Raw genomic sequence first — 27,070 nt, 5'->3', positions numbered from 1 at the left:
CTACCATTTATTTTTATGTGGTTTTCCAGTTGTCCCAGTACCATTTAAAGAGACTGTTCTTTTTCTTTTTGTTTTGGCATCCTTGGTGAAAAGCAATTAATTGTAAATATAGAGGTCTATTTTTGGGCTCTTTGCTTCTTGTCCAGGGAGATATACATAGATAAATCGATCTTTTTTAACTTTGTGCTAGTATCATATAGTTTTAAATGTGGTGTTTTGTGGTTTTTTTGTTTTATTTTTTTGGTGGAACCACGGATTGAACTCAGACCCTTGCGCTTACCAGGCAAGCACTTGTTCTACTAAGCCATCATCCTGGCCCCCTTAAATGTAGTTTTGTTATAAGCTTTGAAAGTGGGGGCCTGCGAAATAGCTTAGGGGACTACAGCTCCTGTTGGGGCAGGCTTAGGCAACCTCAAGGATCATGGTTCCATCCCCAGCACCACTGCCATGCTAGCCCGCCCCCAGGCTTGGCTGCGCTGCCCAGACAGAGTCTGGGCCTAGTGGCACATGCCTGTAATCCCAGCGTTGGGGAGGCTAAGAGCAGGAGGATCACCACGAGTCCAAGCTGCATAGTGAGACCCTGTCACAACCAAATACATTTAAAAGAAAAAGAAAGTGGGAAGTATGAATACTTCAACTTTTTCTTTTTGAGTCCCACATAATTCCATGTGCTTTTCAGGATCAGTTTTTTTTTTTTTTTTTTTTTTTCCTGATGAAAATTGCATCAGATCTATATATTGCTTTACTATTTTAAGAATAGAAAGTCTTGCAGTATGAATAGTCTTTTATGTAGGGTTCTTTAATTTCTTTCAACACTATAGTTTTTTTTTACATACCTTTTGCACCTCCTTGGTTAAATGTATTACCTAGGAAGTTTTTATGCTACTTTAAATGAAATGGTTCTATTTTTCAGTTATTGGTATTGCAGAAATACATCTGATTTTTGTGTGTTCATATTATATCCTGTAGGTTTGCTCTATTCATTAATTAGCTCTTAACAGTTTTTGGTGAATTCCTTAGGATATTTGTACACATAAGAGCCTATCTTATGTAAATAATTACTTCCTATTTTAAATTTACATGTATTTTATTTGTTTCCTTGCCTTCACTAACCAGGAAGCGGTAACAGTCATCTTTGTTTTGTTCCAGTTCTTAAGTTGAAAGCTTTTAATCCTTCACCAGTAAGTGTACTGTTACTGATGGGTGGTTTTTTTTTTCTCTCATTCATACCCTTTACCATGCTCTATTCCTAAATCTTTGAGTGTTTTTATCATGAAGGAATATTAAATTTTGTAAATTGCCTACAGTGCCACCAGAAGAATAGAGAGGAGCATGCAATCCTTTTTCTTTAATCTGTCAATGAGTATGTTACATTGATTTACATCTTTGCATTACTGGGATAAATCCCATTTGATCATCATAGATGATTCTCTTAAGTTGAGTTTGCTACTGTTTTGTTAAAGATTTTGTAGCGACAGCCATTGAAGTATTAGTCTGTAGTTTCTGTGATGTATTTGCTTGACTGGTTTTGGGGACTTGCTAGCTTCATTGCATGAGCTAAGAAATACTCCTTGTTCTATTTATTTTTTTGAAGGGATTTGTGATAGATGTGTATCTCTTGTAGGCTTCTTGAGTCAGTTTTGTTTATCTACTTTGTTTAACTTGCTAAGTACTTAATTTTGTAACATAAAACTGTTCACAGTAGTCTTTTAGAATCTTCTTTCTTTCTTTCTTTTTTGTGGTACGGGGATTGAACTCAGAACCTTGCGCTTGCCAGGCAGGTGCTTATTTTACTGACCTATCTGCCCAGCCCTATCATTTTTATTTCTGTGAACATCTGTAGCAGTCTCCTTTTCTGTTCTGGTTTTGGTAACTTTGAGTTGGTTTTTTTTTTTTTTTTTCCCCTCCCCCTCTTTGTCAGGGTAGCTAAAGTTTGTTTTGTTGCTCTACTCAAGTAAATATTTTTTACAACATTGGGTCTCTTATTTTTTTTATTGTATCTCTAGCTTTGCACTTAGTTTGTTCTTTTTCTCGTTTCCTTCAGGTGTGGAGTTAGATGATTGTTTTGCTTTGTTTTGTATCTTGAACCAAACTTAAGACCTTGTACTTGCCAGGCAGATGCTGTGCCACAGAGCTGTATTGCAGGCCCTGTTGTGGATTTTTTTTAGACAGGATCTTACTATGTACATAAATTTAAGGTTGGCTTTGAAATCACTTGTGTAGATCAGTCTAGCCTTGAATTCATAGTGATTCTCATGCCTTAGGCTTCTAAGTGCTGGGATTTTTAGTTGTTTACCACCACAACCAGCCTTTGTGTCTTCTTCTTTAATGTGATAATATGTATTAAATAAATTTTCCTCGGAGCATTGTTTTTGCTAGTTTTAGTACTGTGTGTGTGTGTGTGTGTGTGTGTGTGTGTGTTGTACTGGGGATTAAACCCAAGGCTTTTGTACTGAGCTACATCTCCAACACCGTTTTATTTTTTATTTTATTTTGAGACAGGGTCTTGCCACATTCCACAGGCTGAATTGAAACTTGTGAACTTGAGATCCTGTTGCCGCAGCCTCCTAGGATGCTGACGTGTGTGTGCACATGTACCACTGCTGTCAGTTGTATTGTGTTTTAATTTCTGTTACAATTTTCATTTGTCGTTAAATATTCACTAATTTCCCTTGTGATTTCTTCTTTGACATTTTGACTGTTTAAAATTACATTGTCCATGTTAGATGTGGTAGTACATGCCCGTACACTTAGTAGTTATTCAGGAAGCTTAGGCCGGAAATCCAAGACCAGCCTCTACTACCTAGCAAGACCCCAGTCTCAAAGGGGATGGGAAAAGAATCAAAGGGAAAAATAGAAATAGAGCTTTTGCAAATGGAAAGGGGACTAAGAGTTGGAAAGAAGAGGGAGGAAGGGAAATGAGGGGTAAGGAGCAAAAAAAGAACTAAGGTATGTTACATAACTAAGGTATGTTCCAACTCCCCACAATAAATTTAATCATTATGTATTGTAAACATATGTACTGATTTTTTTAAAAAGGAAATAAAAGATTGTGCTTAATCTTCATGTTTGTGGAATTCGCAGTTTTCCTTGTTAATAGATTTCCAGTTTCATTCCATTTTGATTGAAGATGTGTATTAAATGTTATGCCAGGCTTTTAAATCTACTGAGATATGGTATATCCATAGAAAATATTCTGTGCCTACTTGAGATGAACTTGTTGCATGCTGTTGTTGAGTGATGTTCTGTCTAAAATGATTTTTTTTTTTCTGATGTATTTTGGAGCGCTCATTAGGTGAGTTATAGTTTCTTGATAGACTGAGATATGAATGTTTCTTTCTTTGAACCTTGTAACAAGCTTTGGGTATCACTACACAGCTCAGGTCATAGTGATCCTCCTGTTTTTAGCCTCCCAGCACTGCTGGAATTACAGGAGTATGCCACCACTCCCAGACTCTGTCATTGGCTCAGCGTACCCTGGGGTGGGGCCAGCACTGCATGTGGTGCTGGAGATCGAACCCTGATTCTTGCACTTGCCTAAGCAGGTGCTTAGTCCGCTGAGCTTTCTCGCTGACACTCCCTTTCAGTAATGTTTGTTTGGAATGTGTTAATCCCCCATTTTATCTTCACCTTATAGTATTTGTGTTTCTGGAGCTCAAGTGGGACTCTTTAATACACAATATATAGATGGATTTTTTTTTAATTCATTGTCAATCTCTGCCATTTAGTTGGAAAGTATAATTGTTTCATGCCTAAAGTGATTATTGATAAGGAAAGATTTCTGTTACTATTTGTTTATGTATTTTACCTCTTTTTTTCATTTCCTGTATTATTGCCTTATTTTAATTTTTTTTTAAGTGTACCACTTTGATTCCCTTCTCACTACCTTTTCTGTATGTATTTTTAGTTATATTGTTAATGGCTACCTTGGGGAACACAATTGCAATCTAGTTTGAATTATACCCACTTAGCCTTTATAATATAAAGAAGTTAATATTTCTGTGTGTTCGCTACTTCCTCCTTTATGTTGTTGTGACAAATTATATCTTTACATTTTGTGCCCATTTTCTTTGTATTTGATATGCCCTTATATTTATATACAATATTCCCCAGTGATAATTGCTTTATAGTTATTTTATGCATTTTTATTTTAAATTATTTAGGAAAATGAAATACCAAAAATGCTGTATTTCTTGTTATGTTTATCTCTGTAGTTACCCTTACCAATTTTTTTCTCATGTCTTTGATTTACTGTCTAGTAACATTATAACCTTTAGTAGGCAGATTGCCAAAGAAATCCCTTAAGTTTTGCTTATTTGAGGATGTCTTTTTAAAAAATCTTGTTTGTTTGTTTGATATAGGGTCTTGCTACACAGCTCAGACTTGTAGTGATCCTCCTGTTTTCAGCCTCCCCAGCACTGGAATTACAGGCCTGTACCACCATGTCTGCACTCAGTCGCTGGCTTGGTGCACCTGGGGGCGGGCCCAGTGCAGCTTGTGGTGCCAGGGACCAGTGCCTGCATCCTGCACTTGCCTAAGTAGGCACTCAGTCCACTGAGCTATCTTGCCAACTCTAAAATTGTCGTTTTTTTTTTTTTTTTTTTTTTTTTTTTTTTTTTTGGCAGTACTAGGGATAGAATTTAGAACCTTGTGTTTGCCAGGCAAGCACTTAATTAAATTGACTTAGCTATCGCTCTGGTCCTAAGATTTGTTTGCTTACCTGCTTCCCATGTGAATCTATGAACTGATCTCCACTTCTGGAAATAGGGTTTTTACCTGCCTACACTCCATTTATCCCTCCCTCCCTTCCTTCATACCATCTTTCCTTTCTGTCTCCCCCGCCCTCCTCTCTCCTTGCCTCTTTCTGCTGCCTGAAAGTCTTCTTTCTGATGAGAAATTGGCTGTTAATCTTACCTGAGGATTTTTGCTTTTGTGAGTTTGACTATACCACCTCATAAGATGGAGATCTTAAGTTTGTCTTGATTGAAGATACTTGGGCAGTTTGAAATGTGAAGATTGAAGTCTTCCATCAGACTTGGGAAATTTTGTTCCATTTTATCAAAGATTCTTTCTGCTCCTCCTGTTCCATTAATCTTACTGGTATGTTCTTTTAAACATACACACCCATACAGGCATAGTATCTCACAGTCTCTTAGCCTATGTACATTTTCTTCCCACCACCACCACTTTTTCTTTCTGCTCCCTTAGACTGGATAAATTCAGTTATCCTATCTTCACATTCATTGATTCTTTTGCCCATTCAGATGTGATACTGCTGAGCCCTTGCAGTTTCAGCTGCAAAATTTGCTTGCTTTTTATCATTTCAATCTCTTTTGGTATTTTCTTTGTTGGGACATTGTTAATTAAGGCAGTTTGGCTAAGTTTTTCTGTTTTTAAAGAGGCACAGACTCCCAGAGTTGTATGTTCTGCCAGTTTGATTTACTTTTAGTAAATAAAATTAATCATGCCAAATTAGAAAATAAAATTAAAGCTAAGTATGAATAGAACATCCAAATTTGTAAATTCCAAGTTGTAAAGGTAAAGAACTTAAGAGCACAACAAATTATTTGCTTTGTATAGATTGAGTTGAGCCTTCTAAGTGATGTAAACTCAATTAGTCTTTTTAGCAAGAGTATTTTAAGTGCCAAATTTTTTTAAAACTATTTCTTTCATGTGTTTGATTCCAGCATATTTTCTGTATATTCAATATCATCTCGCATTTGAGCTTTTCTGTAATCAGTATTATGAGCTCTAGGAAATGTTAAGTAGGTAATGTTTGATATTCATTTAAATAAAAGTGGCCAACAGATAGAATGAGGGAATTTGGCTTGCTTTCTTATGTTAGTAATCTATGTATGGCTGTGTAACAAATCACCCTGAAACTTGGTGGTTTAAAACAAACAACAAAAATGTATTATATGACAGTAACTGTAGGTCAGTAATTGGGGAGAAGCTTAGCTATGTGGTTCCAGCCTAGGATCACTCATAAAGCTCTTTTCAAGCTGTATATATATCATTGCTTAGGTTAGAGAATTTGCTTGTGAGAATTTGCTCACATGCCTGAGGGTAAAAAGACTATTTCCTATCAAGTGGACCTCTTCATGGAGTACCCTGAAAACTCTTTTAACATAGTAACTGACTTCTTCCAGAGGGTATGATCTGTGGTAAAGCAAGGAGGAAATCACAGGGCCTGTTATGACATAGACACACATTGTAATTTCTGCCATAAACTCTTCGGTATAAGCAAGTTACCAAACAGCAAGCATGCTCACAATCAAGGGGAAGAGACTCTGTCTATACATACTGTCAAACCTTAGCAGTGACTGACCAGCTGGAAAAGACTTAGATTCTTTTGACAGTAGCTTCCTAAAACTTCATTAAATTATTTTTTTTTCAAAATTTTATTGATAAACAGATAGCAATGAGACAGTTTCAAATCAAATCGGAAGTACAGTTTCAACAAATAATACACTGAAACTTCATTAAATTATTAATGGTTCCTCCAAGAAGAGAACAGTTTGATATTTTAAAGACTGAAATGTTTATTAGAGTTTGATCTATTGAGATACATACTTACATACCATGGTTTTCCACATTCTATTTAGGAATTCTTAAAAAATTCATGCCCTTGAAGGAAATAGCTAAAAAAAATTATGAAATCCATTGTAAAAATGTGTGAATAGTCCTTTTTTTTTTTTTTGGCTTAAATTTTGTCTTGGAGACTTTTTAAAAATAAAGTGATCCTCAGTCAGGGTAAAAAGTTTATTTCAGATGCTGGGAATTGGGAAGAAGGCTGATATCAACTGTTCAAAAGTATGAAATATGTAGTATCTTCAGACCATCCAGCTTTTGGGTAACTTAATTGTTAAATGTTAAAATTTTACATTTAGAAAAAGTCTTATTAAAGTAGAGAAACTCCTGTGTCCCCTTTGTCTGGATTTTGACATTTGCTTTAATCCCCAACTCACCCTACACCAGTATGCTAAACCTGTAGTATAGTGAAGTTAGGTTTCTTGGCTCTCTACAGTGAAATTATAAACCAGAGGAACCAGAGGGCTTTTTACCAGACAGAAGATACAATAGAGCTCTTGCAGGATTTTGGAGAAGGAGATCATTTAGATGATTTTTTTTTTGTTGTTTTTGTTTTTGTTTTTTGGTTTTTTTTGGAACAGGGGATTGAACTCAGGCGCTTGCCAGGCATGCGCTTACTCTACTGAGCCATCTCCCTGGCCCCTTTTTAGATGAAATTTAAGGAAAGTAGTATTCTGATAGGCTTAAGACAAAGCCTATTTGAATTGCTCACATTCAGTGAATGTTTGTACTATGCTGAATGATGTGGGGATTTTTACAAGAGAAAATTTGGGAAATTTACTAGAGTTAACCGTATTACAAACCTCAGTTGTTCTATATTAGAGTAAATCTAAAGAGTTAACAATAAGTAGCTACAATTCACCCAGAGGGGGAAAGGAAAAGGAATTATAAGCTGGAGAGATGGGGTCTCAAATGTAAATCTGTATTTGGATACTGAGTTGAAGAAACAGTAAACATAAGTGTAAAAATTCACCTTTATACTAAGTATTATAGATACTTATAATATGCTAATTGAATTTTATACATTTATAATGTACTATACTGGAGTTCATATCACAGGTTGAATTATAGAGAAGCCTCATGTCTTAGTTTTCTCGTTGCTGAATCAAAATACTCAACACATGAAGTTAAAAAAGAAAAGGTTTATTTAGCTCATAGAGGTTTCAGTCGATCATCTGCCTGCTCCAAGGCAGGGTGGCACATGGCAGAGGGGCAACCATTCATGATTTGGAAGAGAGCAAAAGAAGTGAGGGAGGGTCCCAGAGGCACTGCTGAGGTGTGCAGGAGTGTGGGGTGGGATGAAGGTAGAAGGGGAGAAGCCTCCTTCTATTCCCTTACGTTGTATGCAGGCTACCCATCCCAGAGTGGTGTGGCACTCACGCCCTTAATCCTAGCACTGGACCCTGAATCAGTCACAAACTCTAGATTCAGCCACCTCGGTAAAGTCCCCCCCCTCCCCCGCCAGCTTTGGGAGATCTAGACACAAAGCATAATTTGCTAATAAAAAGTCCTAATGATTTTTGTCTTACTATGTGGTATTTCATCAGTTTTAAGATGGATTTCCTCCCCTACCATACATACATACACTCCTTTTAATACGTTTGAAATCAGGTTGTACAGGTTGTAATCTTCCATCTGTTTGACCAGTTAGGGCAGTTCGTAGCCACTGTATGAACATGTATAGACATCAAAAGTACCATCATCTCTTTAGTATAATCAGTGCCAGAATGAGAAAAAAGGAAAGGGGGGAGAAGGGAAGAAGAAAGAAAGCCAAGGGAATAAAGGGATTCTCACTTAACTGTAATATTTGTGAAGAAGGGCCGAAAAAGGTAATATAGACCTACTTAATTGCAACACCTATTTTAAAAGTTTTAAGACTTAAGATAATTATCTTGATGGCATGAAAGATAAAATCTTGGAGTTTAATTCAAAGGAGTTAGTCTGGCTGGTGAAATAGCTTGGCAGTCTAAGCACCTGCCTGGCAACCACAAGGACCCAGGTTTGATTCCCCAGTACCACATGCCATGCCAGCCCCAGAACACTGGGGCATGGTGGCATATGCCTGTAATTCCCACACAGGGGAGGCTGAAACAGGAGTATCACTATGAGTCTGACTGCATAGCAAGCCCTGTACTAAATAAATAAATGAATGAATGAATGAATGAATGAAAGACTTCTTTTAAAAATTTTTTAAAAAGTTGGTCTGTAACTTTATAGGGAGCACAAAAGCATAATACGAGAACTTATGATGTTCAAATATGGAGTTCTTACAAGCAGTGTAAAATGCAAATTACTAGGTGTACAAGGGAATTATAACCATTTAATTAGGTTGGTATTCATGAGTTAATGTATGCCCTATAGTTTGTAGTATCTTAGAAAATTTGCTAACAATTTGTATTTGTGGTTTTTGTCCTGCCTAGATATTTAATACTATATCCTGTAGAATTATTTTGTACTCTTGTTATTTTGCTATGAAGTGGCACCATTTACTCTGTAGTCACACCTTTGTGGATTAGGCTGTTCCTACTACCTCTGAACTTGGAAAGATGTTTAACCCTTTTCTGCACATTTTTACAGCTACAAAATGTGATTGCATTGTTTCTCTCTTTGAACTTTTAGGGGGAAACTATTTCAGTAATGATTATAAGTAATTTTATTAAGTGAATAGTGTAGGGTGAGAAGATACAGGGACAGGTCAGTGACCTTCATTGGTGAACACTACTACTATAAAATGTAATGAGGCAGTGAGATGCTTGCAGCATTACATAGAATCCCTCAAGTACAACAGCTACAAATATAAACTACAATAGAATTGGTTCCACATTGCTGATTTTTTTTTCCTAAATGGTAAAACAATTCTTTATGAAATTCTGAACAGAAGTTAAATACAAAGTTGTTTGCCTTACATAGAATTGAGTTTTAGAAATATTCATTTTATCCTAACATGGCAGGAAATAAAGGCTTGATGTCTGTATGTAGCAAGGCCATTGGTTCTAAGTTAATATAATTAGTCCTAAGTTAATGTTTTTTAACCTACTTTAATACCCACTTGAAAATTTGAAAGTCTACTGTTGTTGTAAAGGATTTTCCTACATTGCAAATCCTGGCTCCTTTCTGCTAAATAACAAGGTCATATTACATATTTTGATAATTAAACAACACTTTCAATTTAAAAATAAATCCTCAGACTGCCTCTCATTGAAAACTATTGGACTTACATATGAAAGGTGAGAAAATCAAGTACTACAGTAGATTATGAAGATAACTTGAACTGTTTATAATTATACAGTGAATAAGTTTAATTCAAATGGTTAATTTGAGGCTTTTAAAATTAAGATGGCTGAATTGATTGATATATTTTTATTTTTTCCTAGGAAAATGAATAAAAATAGCCCTAGTAATTCACAGAACCATGGTAAGTAACTATTTAAAGTATGGAAAAGGCTTGTCTTTTTAGAATGCTTTCCATCCACTAGGAATGAATTTCCTTGTTCATCTAAGTTCGTTGTACTAAAGTACATTTAATATATTTATTTCCACAGATGGATCTATTATTTACTAAATTGTATTTGTATTCTGCATAGATGTCAGATATAGTTTGTGTTTGAATAGAATATTTTTTGATAAAAACACTTCCACCTTTTTGTTTTTTGGGTATGTATTTTATTTTGAGACAGGATTCAGGCTGGCCTTGAATTTGCGGCAGTCTTCCTGCCTCAAGCTTCGCAAGTGCTGGGATTACAAACGTGTATTGTAGCCTCTTGTTCTTTGGTGTTTTTTGTTTTAGGATAGGGTTTTCCTATATAATTCAGGCTGGTCTTGAATTCACTATAAAGCCTAGGCTCGCCTAAAACTCACAGAAATCCTTCTGCTTTGGCTTCCTAAAATTTTAGGATTATAAGCATCCACCACCACACCCAGCAATTATTTTCACCTTTTTGAATCCCATTTCCTTACAAAATGAAAAATGCAAATTAGAACAATTTAAATAATAGCAACAGTTTAGTATGAAAAGGATACTTTATCCCTTAAATCTTCACAGAAATATTTCCAAATAGATGCAGTCTTTTTAACCTTTGCATTTACTGTTTTTTATATTATTAGCAGTATCTATTTATTTGCTACCATGAGTGATAAAGAATCGAAATTGTTAATCTGTACTCATCTACTAGTAACCCAGTTTTTCAGATTTAAAAAAATTCCCAATAAAAATATGCTTAAAATTCTGTATTCTATACATCTCTTTGAGAGTATCTGTCCATACCATCTCATTTTGGAACATGGAAATTTGTTTGTAAACCTTTATTTTCTTGTTTCTATCTGTAGACACATATCAACTAATAGTTTTGAAATTTTGCATTCTCTACAGTTTGGAGTATCTTATGTTGCATGATATACTATAGTTATTATGTGTGTAGTCTTTCCTTGATAATTACTATTGTATTCTGTTATTTATTTATTTATTTATTTATTTATTTATTTATTTTGGTACTCTCATCATTTGCAAGGGAATTATCACAGTATAGTCCATAGTCATTTCTCTATGGGTTAGTCTGTTACTGCTTACTAATTCTATGAAGTTGAGCAGGTGACTCTGCTAGTAGTTCTTAATCTTTAGTAATTTTTGTAGTACCTGTATGCATTTGTCAAGCAGAAATAATGCCCTTACTTTTACTTACTTTTTTCTAAGATGAGCTCCAGTTTTCACTGGTATGAATGTATTTAAATGGAAACTTTTATTATAAAAACCAAGATCATGCCAGGCATGGTGGTACATGCTTATAATCCCAAAGTTCTGGAGGCTGAATCAAGAGGATCACTATGAGTTCAAGGCCAGCCTGAACTTCATAGTGAGACCGTGTCTCAAAAAGACAAAAACAAAAAATCAAGATCATTTGCTGCAGTAGCAGATGATCTTAATAATTAAAGTCAGAATAGTTTTACTGGATTTTAAACATTAAACACGAAAGTAATCTATATTTAAGTATACATGCATGAAATGTAATGTATTCTAAACCCAGAACCCTCCTTACTGGAGTAATGGGGAAGCAAATGGAAGACAAAAGGCCTACAGCTATAACATATAAACCTCTATCCAAAATTTGTCAGGAGACCACCTGTGGTTTCAGCTAATTCCCAGGGGTTCCCCTTCTGTATAGTCTCAATTAATTCTGTGCATTTTTCTTTCTCTTGAAAACTTCCTAAATGCTTACAGCTAAAATAATAGGCACTGGAGATAAAGGAGTTCAAGTTGCAACTGCTGATATGAGATGTCCAATGATATTTTGCTAGTGTTGATGTATTTGAATAGGTCTTTTGTATGGAAAAAGAAGGGAAGCTAAAATTTTTCACAAGTTTAGGGGAAAGCCTTTATAACTTATCTCATTCAAGTGGGGTAAGAGAAATCAATATAGTAAAGATGTGTCACAGTATTATTAACTTGTACTGTTCCTTTCAGTTCTGGAATCTATTTTGTGAGCAGCCTGCTAATAAATACAGTTCTTTTTAGCATGTAACATCATTCTTGATTATATGTGTTGGTAAAGGTAAATACTATTCACTGTTACAATAGGTATACTCTGAAGTCATATGGTTTAACACATTAAAGTTTAGTGCTTTGTCAAGTTACAATCCAGTGTGGATTCATTGTGGAAGATGAGGCCTGTAGAGTTTTTGTTTCATGAAGTCATTTTGAAATTCATGTGCCCTCCATCTTGTATGGGTCTGCTGCTCTGAGGTGTTAAGATATTTTGCTTTAGCTAGTGGCAGTTTATTTGTTTCATTAGTGGGTTAATGCAGTTTTTGAAATTATGTATGACATGAGAAAAACAACAGAAAAGATTAGTACATACAATACTAAGACACTTCCGTGTATCACACAGTTGGGTTTTGTCATTTAATCTTCATTAAGACACATTTTGAAATACATACTCTTGTCTTCATTTTTTAAATCAAAGAAATGAAGTCACAAAACACTAGTGAAATAAACCAGGCATACAAAGATGATACTGTATAATGTCACTTAGATGTGGAACCTAGAAAATAGAAAATAAACAGAGAAGTAGTTAGAATAGGGGCAAGATGGAAACTGGCAAGATGCTTATCAAAGGATACAAAATTTGGGCTGGCCAGATATCTCAGTGGATTAAAGCACCTGCTTGAGCTGATGCAGGGACGAGGGTTAATCCCAGGCATGCTGTGCCAGCCCCGCCCCCAGGGAGCACTTGGAATGCTGAATACAGGAGGATCGCCATGAGTCCTATCTGTGTAGTGAGACCTTGTAGACCCTGTACTAAATAAATAAAAAAGACTACAAAATATAAGTTAGAAACAGGAGTAAATTCAAAAAGTCTGTTATAAGTGTTCCCACCATAAATAAATGGTGAACAAGTCAACTAATGCATTTGATAGCCATTCTGCAATGGCTACTATTTCAAAACATTGTTATGTATCATACATAAACAAATAGTAAAAACAATAAAAAGATGTATATATCCCTGTACCACATTGTTTGGATCACTGTATTCCACAGGCATGCATGTGGCCCACTGATTCTTTAGTATATATGGATTCTTTTTAAAGCACTTATTTCCTTTGCCGTGTATTCCTTTCTTCCAGCCTTTTCTTTCCTGTGCTTCTTATTCTTGCAGCTGCTTGAAGCTGTCCTTTATCCTAGGCTGTTGTACCTAGTACACTTGTTGCAACCCTGAAAGTGTTCTCAGGCAGGCAAAACAAAGGCATATAGTAGGTGGGGTGGTGCATGTTTGTAATCCTAGCACTTGGGAGGCAGAGGCAGGAGAATCATTTAATTTGAGGCCAGCCTGAGTTACATAGTGAACTCACTGCCAGCCTGAACCACACAATGAGACCCTGTCTCAAAACAAAAAGCAAAGGCTCAGGGTGCTGTCTCAGACTGAGACAATCAAGTTTTTTGTCAATAAGCTCCATATATATTTCCTCTTGAACCAGCAGTCTGTACGTGCAGCATAGTCTACCCAGAACCGCAGTTCAGCTTGTGAATAAGAAATAGTAGTAGGTAAATAAGTTAAAATATTTTCGTGAGAATTTCATAATTTCTACATTCAACATTTTCTTTTTTTTTAATGAAAAAAAAATTCTTTTTATTTATTTATTTTACAAAATCTCAAAACAAGATTTTAGGAGAGCAATAATGGTTAGTACATTGTGTATTGTTACTGCCAAAGTAGTTTCTCATATTACAAGATATAGGCAAGAAATAATAAATAAACAACATAGGTACAAACCTCTCTCTTTTTTTCAAAGTCAACAGAAAATGGAAATATACTTTTTAAAGTTTCTAATACTAGGAGAAGATATCTTACAATGTCTTTTAGATAAATTATAAGTCAAAGATACAGTATAAATCTTAGAAAAAAATTAAGATTAAGCAATATTCAGAAAATTAAATGTTTCCAAACAGTTGAACTCAGAAAAAGTTTTCATGATAACAAAGAAGTACTAAGAGTAAAACATAAGATAAATACTGGAATGGCAAGTAAATGACCAGCACTTCTAACCGTTTGAGGATAGGATATCGCACAAAGTTCTAGTGTGTTGTGGACATGCATAATGACCGTGACAGTTACTGGTGGCTAGGCGTCACTTGTGGAACTGAGCTACAGCTATTTCTTTGAAATCCACCCTGTAGACTCAGGTGGAATCATGACTCATAGGGTGGAAGAGAAGTCTATTTGTAGGGTGTGCTGATGAACATATTCTGCTGAACGCAAAGGAATAACTAAAAGACTACTATTGTAAACCTCTTATTCTCCTCTGTTTAATTGTTTTCTCTATTTGACGGGTTCTTTCCATTCTCATTCATGGGGCTGTGATCAATTTGCTCCCTCTCTAAAACTTCATTTAGTAGTCTGTGTAGGCTTGGCTTTGTCATCATGAAATTCTTTAGTTGTTCTTTGTCATGAAAATATTTCACTTCTCCATTATATTTGAAAGATAGTTTTGCCTACAAGACGATGCACAGATGAACAATGTGAAACTAATAGGCATCAATGAGAAGGAAGGAGTTAATACAAATGATATAAAAAGAATATGGGCAGAAGTAATAGCAGAAAACTTCCCAAATATGGGGCAACAATCTGACATTCCTGTAATTGAAGGATATAGAACTCCAAATAGTATCAATCCAATGAAAACCACACCCAGACACATAATAATCAAGATTCCAGAAATTCAGCATAGGAACAGTATGCTAAAAGCCGCTAAAGAAAAGAAACATCACATTTAAAGGAAAACCCATCAGAATAATGGCAGATTTTTCTTCACAAACCATCAAGTCAAGAAGAGCATGGAGCAAAGTACTTCAAGTCTTGGAAGAAAACAAATTCCAACCCAGACTGATATATCCTGCAAAAAAATTTCTTTTTGATATGTACAATTATGGTTACAAATAGCCAGAGGCACCTGCCTATCATTTTAAGCCATCTGCAAAATGCAAACCATAACCCAAAGACAGCCAGGAATGGTGGCACTGGGCTGCCTCCCAGCACTTTGCAAGGCTGAGGTAGGAAGATGCTTCCCTTCAAGCCCGTCCCATTACCACTGGGACTTAGGGAGGCCCTGTCTCAAAATACAACATCAGAACAGAGGTCCAGCCTGGGGATTGCTATGCAGTGGAAAGGCCCTAGTTTCACTCCCTAGTAGTGCAACCAAAGTACACAGATGAATGAGCACAGTGAAACAAAACTACACACCTCTTGGATCAACATCCAAAACAAATCTGACACAAATCAGAAAGCAACAAGTGGTGGCTATTCTGTGAAGAACTGGAATCCTCATAGCTTGCCAGTGGGAAATATAAACTGCTGCTGCCATGTGGGAGGCAGCTTGGCAGTTCTTTAGCAAGTTAAATCGATAGGTTCCACTGCAAGAGGCCTCAGCAATCCACCCCTAGGGATAGAGCTGAGAACTGAAAACCTATCTGACACACAGACGTGAACAGAGCCCAGTATGGAAGCACTTTAAATATCTGCTAACAAATGAATGGGCAGGGAAACATCTCTGCAATGAAATAGTATTCAGCCATCAAAAGCCTGGTAGTGACCATGCACTGACATGTGTATACCTGGGAAATAGACTACATTTTATGTACTAGGTAGTTATATAATCTCAGCTTGTACTGTGTGTGTCTTCGTGTGAGTTTGTGTGAGGTGTCTGTGATACAGACAGAGGCTTGTTTACTCACTGGGATTCATACTGGACCAAAGACTGCTGAGGCCACAAAGTAAGCCTGACACAATCCCAGCCAGTCTCCTGAGGACGCTGGCAATTCTCTGTCATTCTGGCTGTTAGCAGAGCACATTTCAGCCAGCCAGAATTGGTGGCATCTTTTCTCCAGAAGCACGTGGGTATCAGGCCTAGGAGTTCCACTGTGGCCCGTGCTTGTTGGCCAGAAAGGGTAGATCCCAGCTGGAGCTCTGAAAACTCCAGGACTCCACTCTGCTGAGGCTTCACTGTGCCCCTGGATACTAAATGAGGTGCTCTGATGACACAGTGCAAGCCAGTGCTCATCGCCTGCAGCAGCTCAGGTGATACCCTGATGAAGCATCTCTATTAGCTTGCATCCTGCCTCTGTAGTTTCTCTAAGTGCAGGCCCCTGTTGGAGTTTCTTCTCTCTGGCGCTGCTCTTCCTGACGGCCTCATTGCTGAGGCCTCAAGACACTGGAGAAGAGGCCGGGCGCTGCCTTGTCCAGGATGACCTCCTCCATTCTCCACAGCTGTAAGAAAGCGCAGGCTGGCCAGTTTAACTGCTCAGCCCTCTGTCTCAGCATTTTCTTAATTGAAAAAATTTCTTTGGAGGTTAATTACCTCCCAGAACTTCAAAAAAGTTGATTCTGAGTTTTTGACAGCTCTGTCATTGCTTTAATACAATGCAGTAGTGGAGTTTCCAAATTCATTATTTTCAGTGTTGTGACCCCTACAGGTTGCCATTTTATTTTATTTTATTTTATTTTATTTTATTTTATTTTATTTTATTTTATTTTAATGTATTTGGTACAGGATCTCACCACGTAGCTCAACTTGGAGTGATCCTCCTGTTTGCAGCCTCCCGGGTGCGCACATCCGTGGGGCACGGCATACAGGAGTGGGGATCAGACCTTGGCTCCTGTGCTTGTCAAATTAAGCACTTAGTCCCCTGAGCTATCTCCCTGGCCCCAAAAAACACTAATTACATAATTATTTTGAAATTTAAAAATATATTTTATATATTCTTTTTCATTCTTAGCTTGTGTTTTCTGTCGAAGAAATGATGACTGTGCTAATAAATATGGAGAAAAGAAAACTAATGAGAAATGGAATCTTACTGTACATTACTATTGTTTGGTGAGTATAATTTGGAATTCTAGAAATTTGATCCTCAAGAGAATTTGATGCTGACACTAGGTTTCTCATAACTGGATAAGTCATTTAACTTCTTTGGGTCTTGTTTTGCTTTTATGTTAAAAAAAAAAAAAAAAAAAAAAAGTCATTACCTTTCCTGCATCTTTTTTTTCTTTTGGAATATCTAATACTAAGGTTCTAAAATTACTTGGCAAATACAAGGTCTATTAGCTTTACCTGTTTGCTTTTTTGTCTAATTGCAGAAAAGTTGGCTAACTGGTTCTATAAGGAAAGTTTTCTTTTTAACACTTTTTTCTTTCCTTTGGTTAATCTCTGAAAACATTATTTGAAGGTTCAGGGAGTAAAAGAAAGTATTGTATTTCACAGAGAACCAAGAGGAAAACTTTCTGGCTTAACATAATTCATTAGTGGAAAAGAATAAGCATCCATCCCTCATTTGTTTCACTTTCCTCTTTCATTCCACTTGAATCTGTGACTTAATAGTGGCACAATTAGTACTTTAACATACCAAAATTGTATGTTACTAAAGCACTTTGCACTGAATTAGTTATCTATTTCTGTTCAAGTTATTCTGAAATTATTATCTCACATAATTTCTTACAGTCATTCTGATTTTAGGTACACTAGATGGTTCTGGCTCAGATGGTTCTTGTCACAAGTAAAGATTTCAGCCCATCTGAAAGCTTTACTAGGCTTGGAGGATCCTTCTCTCCAAGGGCTTACTCATGTTTTTGACCACAGTTCCTCTCAGCAATTGGCAAAGGGCCTCAACTCTTTACTTTCTAGGTCCTGGAGTGTGTTAGCTGGCTTTCCCAAAAGCAAGTGATGACAGGATGAATGTATTACCTAGTCTCCAGAGCCACACACCACCTTCACTTTTGCTTTTTTTGTTGGAGACAAGGTAAGATGAGCCTCTACTTCAAGGGGAAGCTTCATGCCACCTCTTAAAGGAAGGAATAACACATTTGTGGAGATATTTTGAAGCTTACTACCATTCACATTAAAAGTTTTTCAGTATTTCCTTGAGAAACTATATAAACTATTCATGTGTGGCTGTTTCTCAGGTGCCCTGTGGATCTAACAGTAAATATACTGGTAGACAGGGCTAGGAATTCCTTTTTTTCTTATTCATGAGTATAATCATTTAATGAAAAAGGTATTGGCCCCAGACTTTCCCCTTTCTAAGAATCTGTTTATTATGAACAATAGAAAAATATTGTAATGTTACAGATGGTAGTACAATGCTACATCCGAAAGAGACTTGGAGACAGTCTGCTGTATTATTCTTACTTGCATGCTTAAGGTCAGTGATATAATAGCTTATTTAAGGTTCCAGAAGTTTAGGTACTTTTTGCAAGCTGGATTTCTTATTTACAGTCCACACTTTTTCTTAATACATTTTTCTTTGGCTTTTTTTTTTTTTTAATACATTTTAGTACAGGGTCTCACTACACAAATTAGACTTGTAATGATCCACCTGTGTTCAACCTCCCAAGTGCTGGGATTACAGGCATGCTTCACCACACCCAGTCTCATTTGCCATCTCAGCGTGCCACGGAGGCAGGCTAGCACAGCACTCTGGGGATTACCCCGGGTCACTGTGCCTGTGTTTGATGAGCTATTTAGCCAGCCCTAGTATTCCTCTAATTTGATTTTTTCTTTCTTTTTTTTGAAACTGCAGGTTGAACTCATGGCCTTGCACTTGTCAGGCAGGCACTTATACCACTGAGCTATCTCCCTGGCCCTAGCATCTTTCAACTATTAAAATCAGAGTTTTACAAAAGTCAACACTTGTTAACTGTGACTCAATAGGTGTCCCTTTCACTATTTTTAAAAAATGTTTTTATTTTATTTGGTACAGGGTCTCGCTACCCAGCTCAGGACTCGTAGTGATCCTCCTGTCTTAGCCTCCCAGCACTGAGATTACGAGTGTGTGCCACCATTCCTGGTTTCGGTGGCCAGCACGGGTTCTGGGGCTGATGGGGGATATAGTACCAGGGATCAAACCTGGGTTTTTGTGCTTGCCAGACAGGTGCTTAGACTGCTGAGCTATCATCCCTGGCCGTAAATATTCCTTTTATTGTTGAGAATTCAATTAGATTTTAAAGTTAGCCTAAAATCATCTTTATTATTACATTCACAGTCATCTGTATTTACTGTGCTTTTTTGTAAAGCTTAATTTTATGTATTTTTTCCTGCTTCCTAATCATCTGTGTACTACCTTCCTAGTTTCTGTTCCTGTTATTTCCTGAACTATTTTTAGAATCTAGTTGAAATATATGAGCTGTTAATATACAAAGGACATGAATAATTGCTTATTTTGACCACAAAAAATGATTATGGGCAGCTGCTTAGAAATTTTGAGATTTATTGGAGTGAATATTATGGATAAATGGATATATTCAAGCTAGTTTCTTAGAATTTTCTAATTGAGAATATATTCATAGTTGATGTCAAGTGGAATTTGGCAGAGAGGTGAAGAAGAAGAAGGAGTTTATGGTTTTCTAATAGAAGACATCAGGAAAGAAGTGAATAGAGCTTCTAAACTGGTAAGTAGATTATTTTATTCATTATACTATACTCCATAAATATTGTCAGTACTTGAGAAGTCTCTTCTAGTGTCCATACAAGAAATTTATGACTTTAATTTTATGTTCTAATATATATTTTTGTCAAATATGGTAAGGTTTAGAACAACATTTGTATCTTTTTGCGAATAACTTAACTAACCCTAATAATACTACATGTGATAATAGTTCTTATTTTGTCATATTTACCCTATCCGCTATTTCACCTAGTCTTAAATCAAATTCCAACCATAGTTCCACTCATCTAATTATTAAGCCTTATAAGCCAATCACTTTTTAAATTCTTACGCCTTGATTACTGAGGTTGGAATGATGGGTTGAGGTAGAAATTACACAAGTGTGATTTTTATGATTTCCATAACTCTCATGGCTGTTTTGTGACATTTTCTATTTGTGCCTAGTGCTTTCCTGTTTTTCTTGCTAGATATGCTAAACTTCATTCCCTTGTTAATTCCATTTTTAAAATGATTTTCTGTATGATTGATTTATGTGCTAGGAATTATAAGGAAAGGACTAGATCTCCAAATAGTCTGAATAGAAATAGTCAAAGAGAATAATAAAAAGGAAAGTATGGGGAATTCTGTTTAGAAATGTGAACTGGAATTGATCTCTGTGGTAGAGCAATTTGGGTGATGAAGAAATTAATCATTTCACTGACTGGAGATTGACAAGTTGTACTTTAGAAAGTCAGAAAAGTTGTTTTATAAATGTGGGGATTATTTAGAATGATAGCAAGAAGTGAAATGCAGAGAAAGCCTCTGATTCAAGTACTAAAGTCCTGAAGTAGAATACTAATTAGGAGGTTACTAGATAATAAAAGAATAAATGTCATTAAATGATTAGAAATTTTTAAAGTATATATATTTTAAAAAGATATAATATTGGCCTAAAGTCTCCAACAGAGAACTACAGTAATATTCTTGTTTGTTCCTCTTCCTGCCCCCATGTATGTCCTACTCATCCTCTGCCAAATCTGGAAGTTAAGGAGGATGTGAAAACAAGATGCTTCACTCAAAAAAGTTTACACAGTAAACACAAAAACTTTAAGTAGATGAGGCAAAAAATTTAGGCAGATTTTTTTTTTTAATGTTGAGAGTGGGTGGGAGTTGAAGCTCATAAAATAGAGGCTGTAGGGCACAAGGGAAACCTTGGTAGAAAGGACCATTTAAGGAACAATTTAAAGACCACGCAAGGATGCTACCATTAGTCTCAATTCTGAAAAAGAGTCCTCATTTCTTACATTTAATTAGAATGTTTTTGTTAGCTCACTGGGAGACTCTTAGATAGGTTTTCCTATTACTTCGGTGGTAGTTGAGACATCAACAATAAACCCACAGTCCTGAATCAGTGAGCATTAGAATGGCTATTTCAGTGTTCCAGTGTATTTTTAACATCCTACATTTTTCTAATAATAGATTAATAGTCTTTTCTGTTTATGTCCCACTGTTACGTTTCAGTTAGTGACAGTGTTATAAAATTTGTTGCCTAGGTCTGTTAACTACAAATCACAGAAATTTATTCTCTGTACTGGAAGCCAGAATTCTATCTCAAGTTTTCAGCAAGGTTGATTTCTTTTAGAGGGTCTGAGGTAGAAATTCTTGTGTGTTCCTCTTCTAGTTTCTTGTGGCTGTTGGTACCCCTTGGTGTTCTTGGTTTGTGCTGCAATCTCTGCTTTCTTCTTCACGTGGCTTTTCTATGTTTTAAATCTTCCTCTCTTTTCTCTTACAAAGACATCCGTCATTTGATTTAAGGCCAACCTTAAATCTAGAATGATCTCATCATGAAATGCTTAATTTTATCTGTAAAGACCCTTAAGTAAAGGTCTTTCTTAAGTAAGTTAGAATCCCGCATAACAAGAGTTAGGACTTGAGCATGTGTTTTTTAAGAACACTGTGCAATGCACAGTATTTTAACAGTTTTTTTCCTTTTGGTGAAGATAGACTCATCTCAGCAAGTTTTTTACAAATTGGCTTTTAGCATTGTTTTCCTGTTCTTGGTGAATATATCCTAAATTTCGTGCTCAGGTATAGCTACTGTGTGTATAAATTCTTTAGTTTACAATGTTCTAGTAGATAGGAATGAAGAGAGGCTGCTTATAGCAATGAATCCTTGAGGCTTTAAAATGTTTCTGGTGGAATAGTTTTTTAGGAAATTTCTTTGATGTACTGTTCCCACAACTATATGATGGAAATAATTTTCAGTTTCCTCACAAGTAAATTTAGTAATATGTTGGTCATATTATAGTAGTGAAAGTTTTTATGATGTGGCCCTATTTTCATGATTTCTTCTAGAAATGCTCTGTTTGCAAGAAAAATGGTGCTTCAATTGGATGTGTAGCACCTCGATGTAAACGAAGTTATCATTTCCCATGTGGACTTCAGAGAGAGTGTATTTTCCAGTTTACTGGCAATTTTGCGTGAGTTACTTACCTGAAATATGAATGTTCAATAATAGTGGCTCATGAATATCCCAAGGATGTAATTTTCCGATAAAGTAACTTTTAAAAGTTGCACTGAGTTTATATACCTACATTACTGAATTTATCCACATATACTGTATATTATATATAGCCTCTCTCGTATAGAGTTACTTCTGCCTATTAACTCTTGAAAATCACAGTATCTAGAACAGGTTCATGTTAGCCTTCAACTTTCAGCTGTGGGCTATAATATTGAACTGTTGTTTATTTCAGTGAAAAATTGTAGCTCACAGTATTCTAGATTTTTATGTTACTGTAAAGAATTGGAAAAAAAAAACCCTGATAGCTCATTTTTCTTTCTTGGAGCCATATATATTTCTTGAGTGCAAAAAATAAATACTTTATTTAACTGTCTTAAATAGAGACAGTTACTTTTCTTGTTCGGCCAAAATAGCTGACACACAAAGTTAAAGGAGGATCAGCTTCTTTTGGTTTATAGTTTGTAGAGAGTTCAGTCCATAATCAGCCCAGAGTAGGCCTTCCCATTACCCACAATCAGAACTATGTCAAAACAATCAGTGGACTGATTGTTTAGTAATTACTAAATTTAATAGCATCCCCTTAATCCCAGCGTCACACCCTCTAATCTAACTTTACACCCTGGAGACCCAGAAACTTCTGAAAAGCCCCACTTATGACCACATGCAGCTTTAGGGGGACATCTAGACACAGGCCATAATATACACTGTGTGATACCCTGAAAATACTTGCTTCCTGAGAACAGTATCAGGGATGAATTTTGGCATTTGATGTCCTGAGTGTTCATTTTGTTCAGTACCTGTATTTTGACTTAATTAATTGTTAACTATATAAGAATACTGCAAATTAGGAAATGTAAATTAATACAATGAAAACCAGTATGGAGGTTTCTCAGAAAACTAAAAATAGAGCTACCATTTGATCCACTTATATCAGTCTTTGGTATATTATGACACAATCCGCAATAGCCAAGACAAATAAAGAAAATGTACAATATTAACATAAAGAACAAAATTTTTCATTTCCAGAAAAGTGGGTAGATCTGGAGATAAGTATGTTGAGTAAAATAAGCCAGACTTAGACAAGTCTTGTTTTCCCTAATATGTAGAATCCTAAAAACAACAAGACAAAATACAAAGGAGATTATTATCAGAGGAGAGGAGGGGGATAAGAGACATATATGGATACAACCATAATACGTTACATTGAAACCCTCTCCAGAAATGTGACACTTGGGGAAGGGTGGTACAAAGAGTATAATAGGATGAAAATGATCAAAGTATGTTGTGTACATATGTGAACCAGCCAAAACGAAACACATTAATTTTATAACTGATAGGGATTAATAACAAAAGATGGGCAAAAATTAAGAGGATAGGGTAAATGCTGTCAGCACAATACTAAAGTAAATATGTGCTAAATGAGTAAGATAAATCACTTGAAAATAAAAATGTTTTAGGAATATGCTATTATTTGCATGACATGTTTACATGATTAAAATCTTTAAATGTAAGTTGCCGACTAATATTATACAGTGTTAAATGCAATAGTATATATTGTTGTTGAAAACCAGATATATATACTCCATTGCTAATACTGTTACATAGGCTTCTCAATATTTGCTAAACTCTACATGAGTTTATATTTACTACCAGAATGTTTATGTTTTGAAGGGCCAGTTTTTTGTTGTTGTTGTTTTTGGCGGTACCGGAGATTGAACTCGGGACCTTGCACTTGCCAGCCAAGTGCCTATTCTACTGAGCTATCTCCCCGGCTCCCAGTTGTTTTTGATAACAGAGTAATTTTGAATGCCAGGACTCTAATCTGTTGTACATTATGAGACAGATACAAATGAATTTTCTCTTAAATATGTCAATTTCAATGGTAGCCTAATTGTATTTTGCAATTAATTAGATATTGTTCTTAAATGTTTTACATTTTAATTTTTAGATCATTTTGTTGGAAACATCGTCCTGTTCAAATTATTCCGCCTAATAATTATAGAGACTCTGTACCATGCACCATTTGTTTGGAATTTATTACAACTATTCCTACTTATAGTGTATTACGAAGTCCTTGTTGTAAGAATGCTTGGTTTCATAGAGACTGTGTACAGGTAAGATACCTTTTATAAGCTTTGATATAAAATGTATTGCTTGTTGATTTGAATTTTAAATTGGTGTTGGCATATATATTAGCTCTTCATTACAACTATATTATCATTCAATTAGCATGTTTTACAATAATATTAACCCAATTCAAGTATAGTTAGCATTTTAATAAATACTGTAGATGCTACCTTACAATATATATTTATGCGTATACAACTTTTTACCTAAAAATTTTATATTTCACAATTAGTAACACAAATTTTAATTCTAAATTCTATTTTTGCATTTAAACTAAAGCTAAAAAAAGGAAGTGGTAATAAGTGATATTATGAAATGGCAAATAAATATTTTATAATTTTGTAAATTTGTACCTCCACAAGGAGCTGATTACTGTCAAAAATATTAAAAGTATTGTGTCTTTGAGGCATTTTGCATATTAAGGTTAGTGACTAGTTTTAAGTAAATAGGATATTATAAAACACAGCTGAGGATATAGCTAAGTGGTGATATTTGCTTGAGGACATGGGTTCAATCCCAGCACTGAAAAAGGGTGGGGGGAACCACATACACACATTAAACTTAATTTACTGTTTCTTCGATGTGGAAAATTTCTAAATATCTAAAGATGATGCCAATTATAATGTCAAATATTAATATCAAATATATAATATGTATAAAAGCAGTACCTATTTGGCAAAAAATATACTTATGTTATTACTATTTTTAAAACTTAGATTTTATCATTTATTAAAACAAATGTTATTACTGATTGCATATTGTTTAGATTTTTTAAAGTGAGGTATAAATTCTCTTCTATTTCAGTAAAATCTCAAAAGTATTACCAATAATCAAAGTAGTTAATCTTGGTTGATTGCTCTTTTTTTTGTACGGATTTTGAACTTTCGCATTTAGGATTATTCAGGTAAAAGTGAAAGATTAGAGTCTATTTTGTTGGGAGAACATTGGAAGTTTTGTTAATTCTTACAGAGAAATATATATAAATGAACCCAAGGAGTATGTGTAATATACATCATAAAGTGTTATCCTTACCTATTGAGGAAGAAGTTCACGTTGTATGAGAGTCATTAAAAAATAATTTCTTAATTTAAAGGTTTGTAATTTCAGGATTTGAATGAATGTAATCACTTCCAAATGTATCATATTGTTAATTTTGTGATAAAATATAACTTCTCAGGACAAGTAAGATTTGCATTGTTTATATGTTAATACATTTTTGGTGAACACTGAAAATATGGACTTGTTACAGTTTAGAAATACATTTCTAACAAAATAGTAGAGCTGCCAGGTATGGTGATGCATGCCCATAATCCCAGTGACTTGGGAGACAGATGCAGGAAGATCACAAGTTTTAAGGCCAACTTGGGCAACCTAGGGAGAAACTGGCTCAAATACTGTTATAGAAGAAGGGCTAGGGATATATCTCAGTGGTAGGCTCTTGGTTCACTCACTAGTTTAAAAAATTGTTACTTTATGAAAATAATTTAGAATCATGGCAACATGAACATTTGTTTGTGATAAAATATCAGTAAACTAATTATTGGATTAGAGCAAACTGAGAAGGCTACTTGAATCACTTTCTCTAAAGGGTCTCCAAGTCTGTGTGTGTGTTTTAAGACTAGAAATTAGAAACAAGAATTTTTCACTCTGTATCTAGAGAATTTTCACTAATCATGTTCACTTTGAATTTCTCCATTGTTGCTCTAATCTTGTTTCTATCTTGTGTCCTATGCTGTATTTTTCCTTTATGCCAGATACTGCCTTGTACCATTTTTTATATTTAGTACATTTCAACATCTGTCTATAAGTTTCTAAAAGCTCTTTTAGTTTTAGAGGTTTCAGTAACTATTCCTTCTGTCTCATATGTTGTATGTATATGTGTGTACACAAGCACACATATTGGGAGGTGTATGTGTGTACCAATTGGCACTTGCCTGAACCAGAAATCCTCCTTACTTTTTCTTCATACTGGCTTTTTTCTCTTTTGGTTTACCTGTCTAAACTGATTGTTTAGTTCAATTTGGCCAGAACGTAATCCCTAGACACATTACTAATTGTAGTTGCCTAATCACTTACTCTCTTTTCTTGCTGTAGAGACTACAATATGCAATCTGTGGAAGGTCTTTTGTCTTAGCTTTCTTAGTAAATCTCTATTTCTTCTTCTAAGCTTAGCTTTGGCCTCAGTATCGTTCTGATATTTGTCATTATAAAATAGGAACTTTTTCCTCTTTCTTCCCTGTATGTACCTTTAAACTCAGGATCTGGAAACAATTTAATACAGGACAGATAATTTATAGGATTATTTTGTAATAGTTACCCAAAAAGTTAAATACAAAGAGAGTGCAGGAAATCTGTCCGTGTACTAAAGATCCACAGAATCCAGCTGAGGGCCTGGATCCTACAGTAATGTCCTGCCTGAGTCCAGCAGAAGACCTAGAGCCCATAACACTGTCCCTCATGAGTCCAGTCGGAGGCCAAGAACCCAGGACAATGTCTCATACAAGCCTGTTTCAAAGATCTGTACTGAGAAGGCCCCAAGGTCAGTGGTGGAAGCTAGAAAATCTGCACTAGTAAAATGAAGGATCTGTGCCAGCAGGCTGAGGAATCTGCAGTGGAGCCAGGAAGTGACGCACAAGGTAAGGATCAGAGCTCCCCTAAAAGGTAAAGGTACCGCAGCTGTCATCAGTATCAATGAGCTCCTGAGTTTCTCCAACGATGAGAACAGCTGAGTTCACGTCAGCAAAGCCAGCATGAGAAGCTTCTACAGAACACACTATCTTTCACTCCCAAGCCAGGAAGTGATGCTCAGAGCAAGGACCAGACCTCCCCTAAATTGAATTGTAACTGTTCTCAGCAATAACAAGATCCTGGGCTCCTTCAGTAATGAGAACAGCCAAGCTCATATCAGGAAAGCCAGCATGTCA

At 35.6% G+C, this 27,070-nt stretch overlaps 1 protein-coding gene across 3 annotated transcripts in view; it reads left to right on the top strand.

Moving 5' to 3' along the window:
- Positions 1-27,070, top strand: part of G2e3 (G2/M-phase specific E3 ubiquitin protein ligase) — an 80,132-nt gene that overhangs the window by 6,404 nt on the left and 46,658 nt on the right. For all 3 annotated transcript variants that reach the window (XM_012515994.2, XM_023721807.1, XM_023721808.1), the window contains 5 exons: positions 9,966-10,006; positions 16,856-16,953; positions 19,419-19,520; positions 21,851-21,975; positions 23,968-24,133. In XM_012515994.2, coding sequence (XP_012371448.1) covers positions 9,970-10,006; positions 16,856-16,953; positions 19,419-19,520; positions 21,851-21,975; positions 23,968-24,133 — 528 coding nt within the window. In that variant the 5' untranslated portion in view covers positions 9,966-9,969. The remainder of the gene's footprint in view (positions 1-9,965; positions 10,007-16,855; positions 16,954-19,418; positions 19,521-21,850; positions 21,976-23,967; positions 24,134-27,070) is intronic.

Source organism: Octodon degus, unplaced genomic scaffold, assembly GCF_000260255.1.
Source record: "Octodon degus isolate 3935 unplaced genomic scaffold, OctDeg1.0 scaffold00086, whole genome shotgun sequence".
NCBI lineage: Eukaryota > Metazoa > Chordata > Mammalia > Rodentia > Octodontidae > Octodon > Octodon degus.
This window is presented reverse-complemented; position numbering and strand designations above follow the sequence as displayed.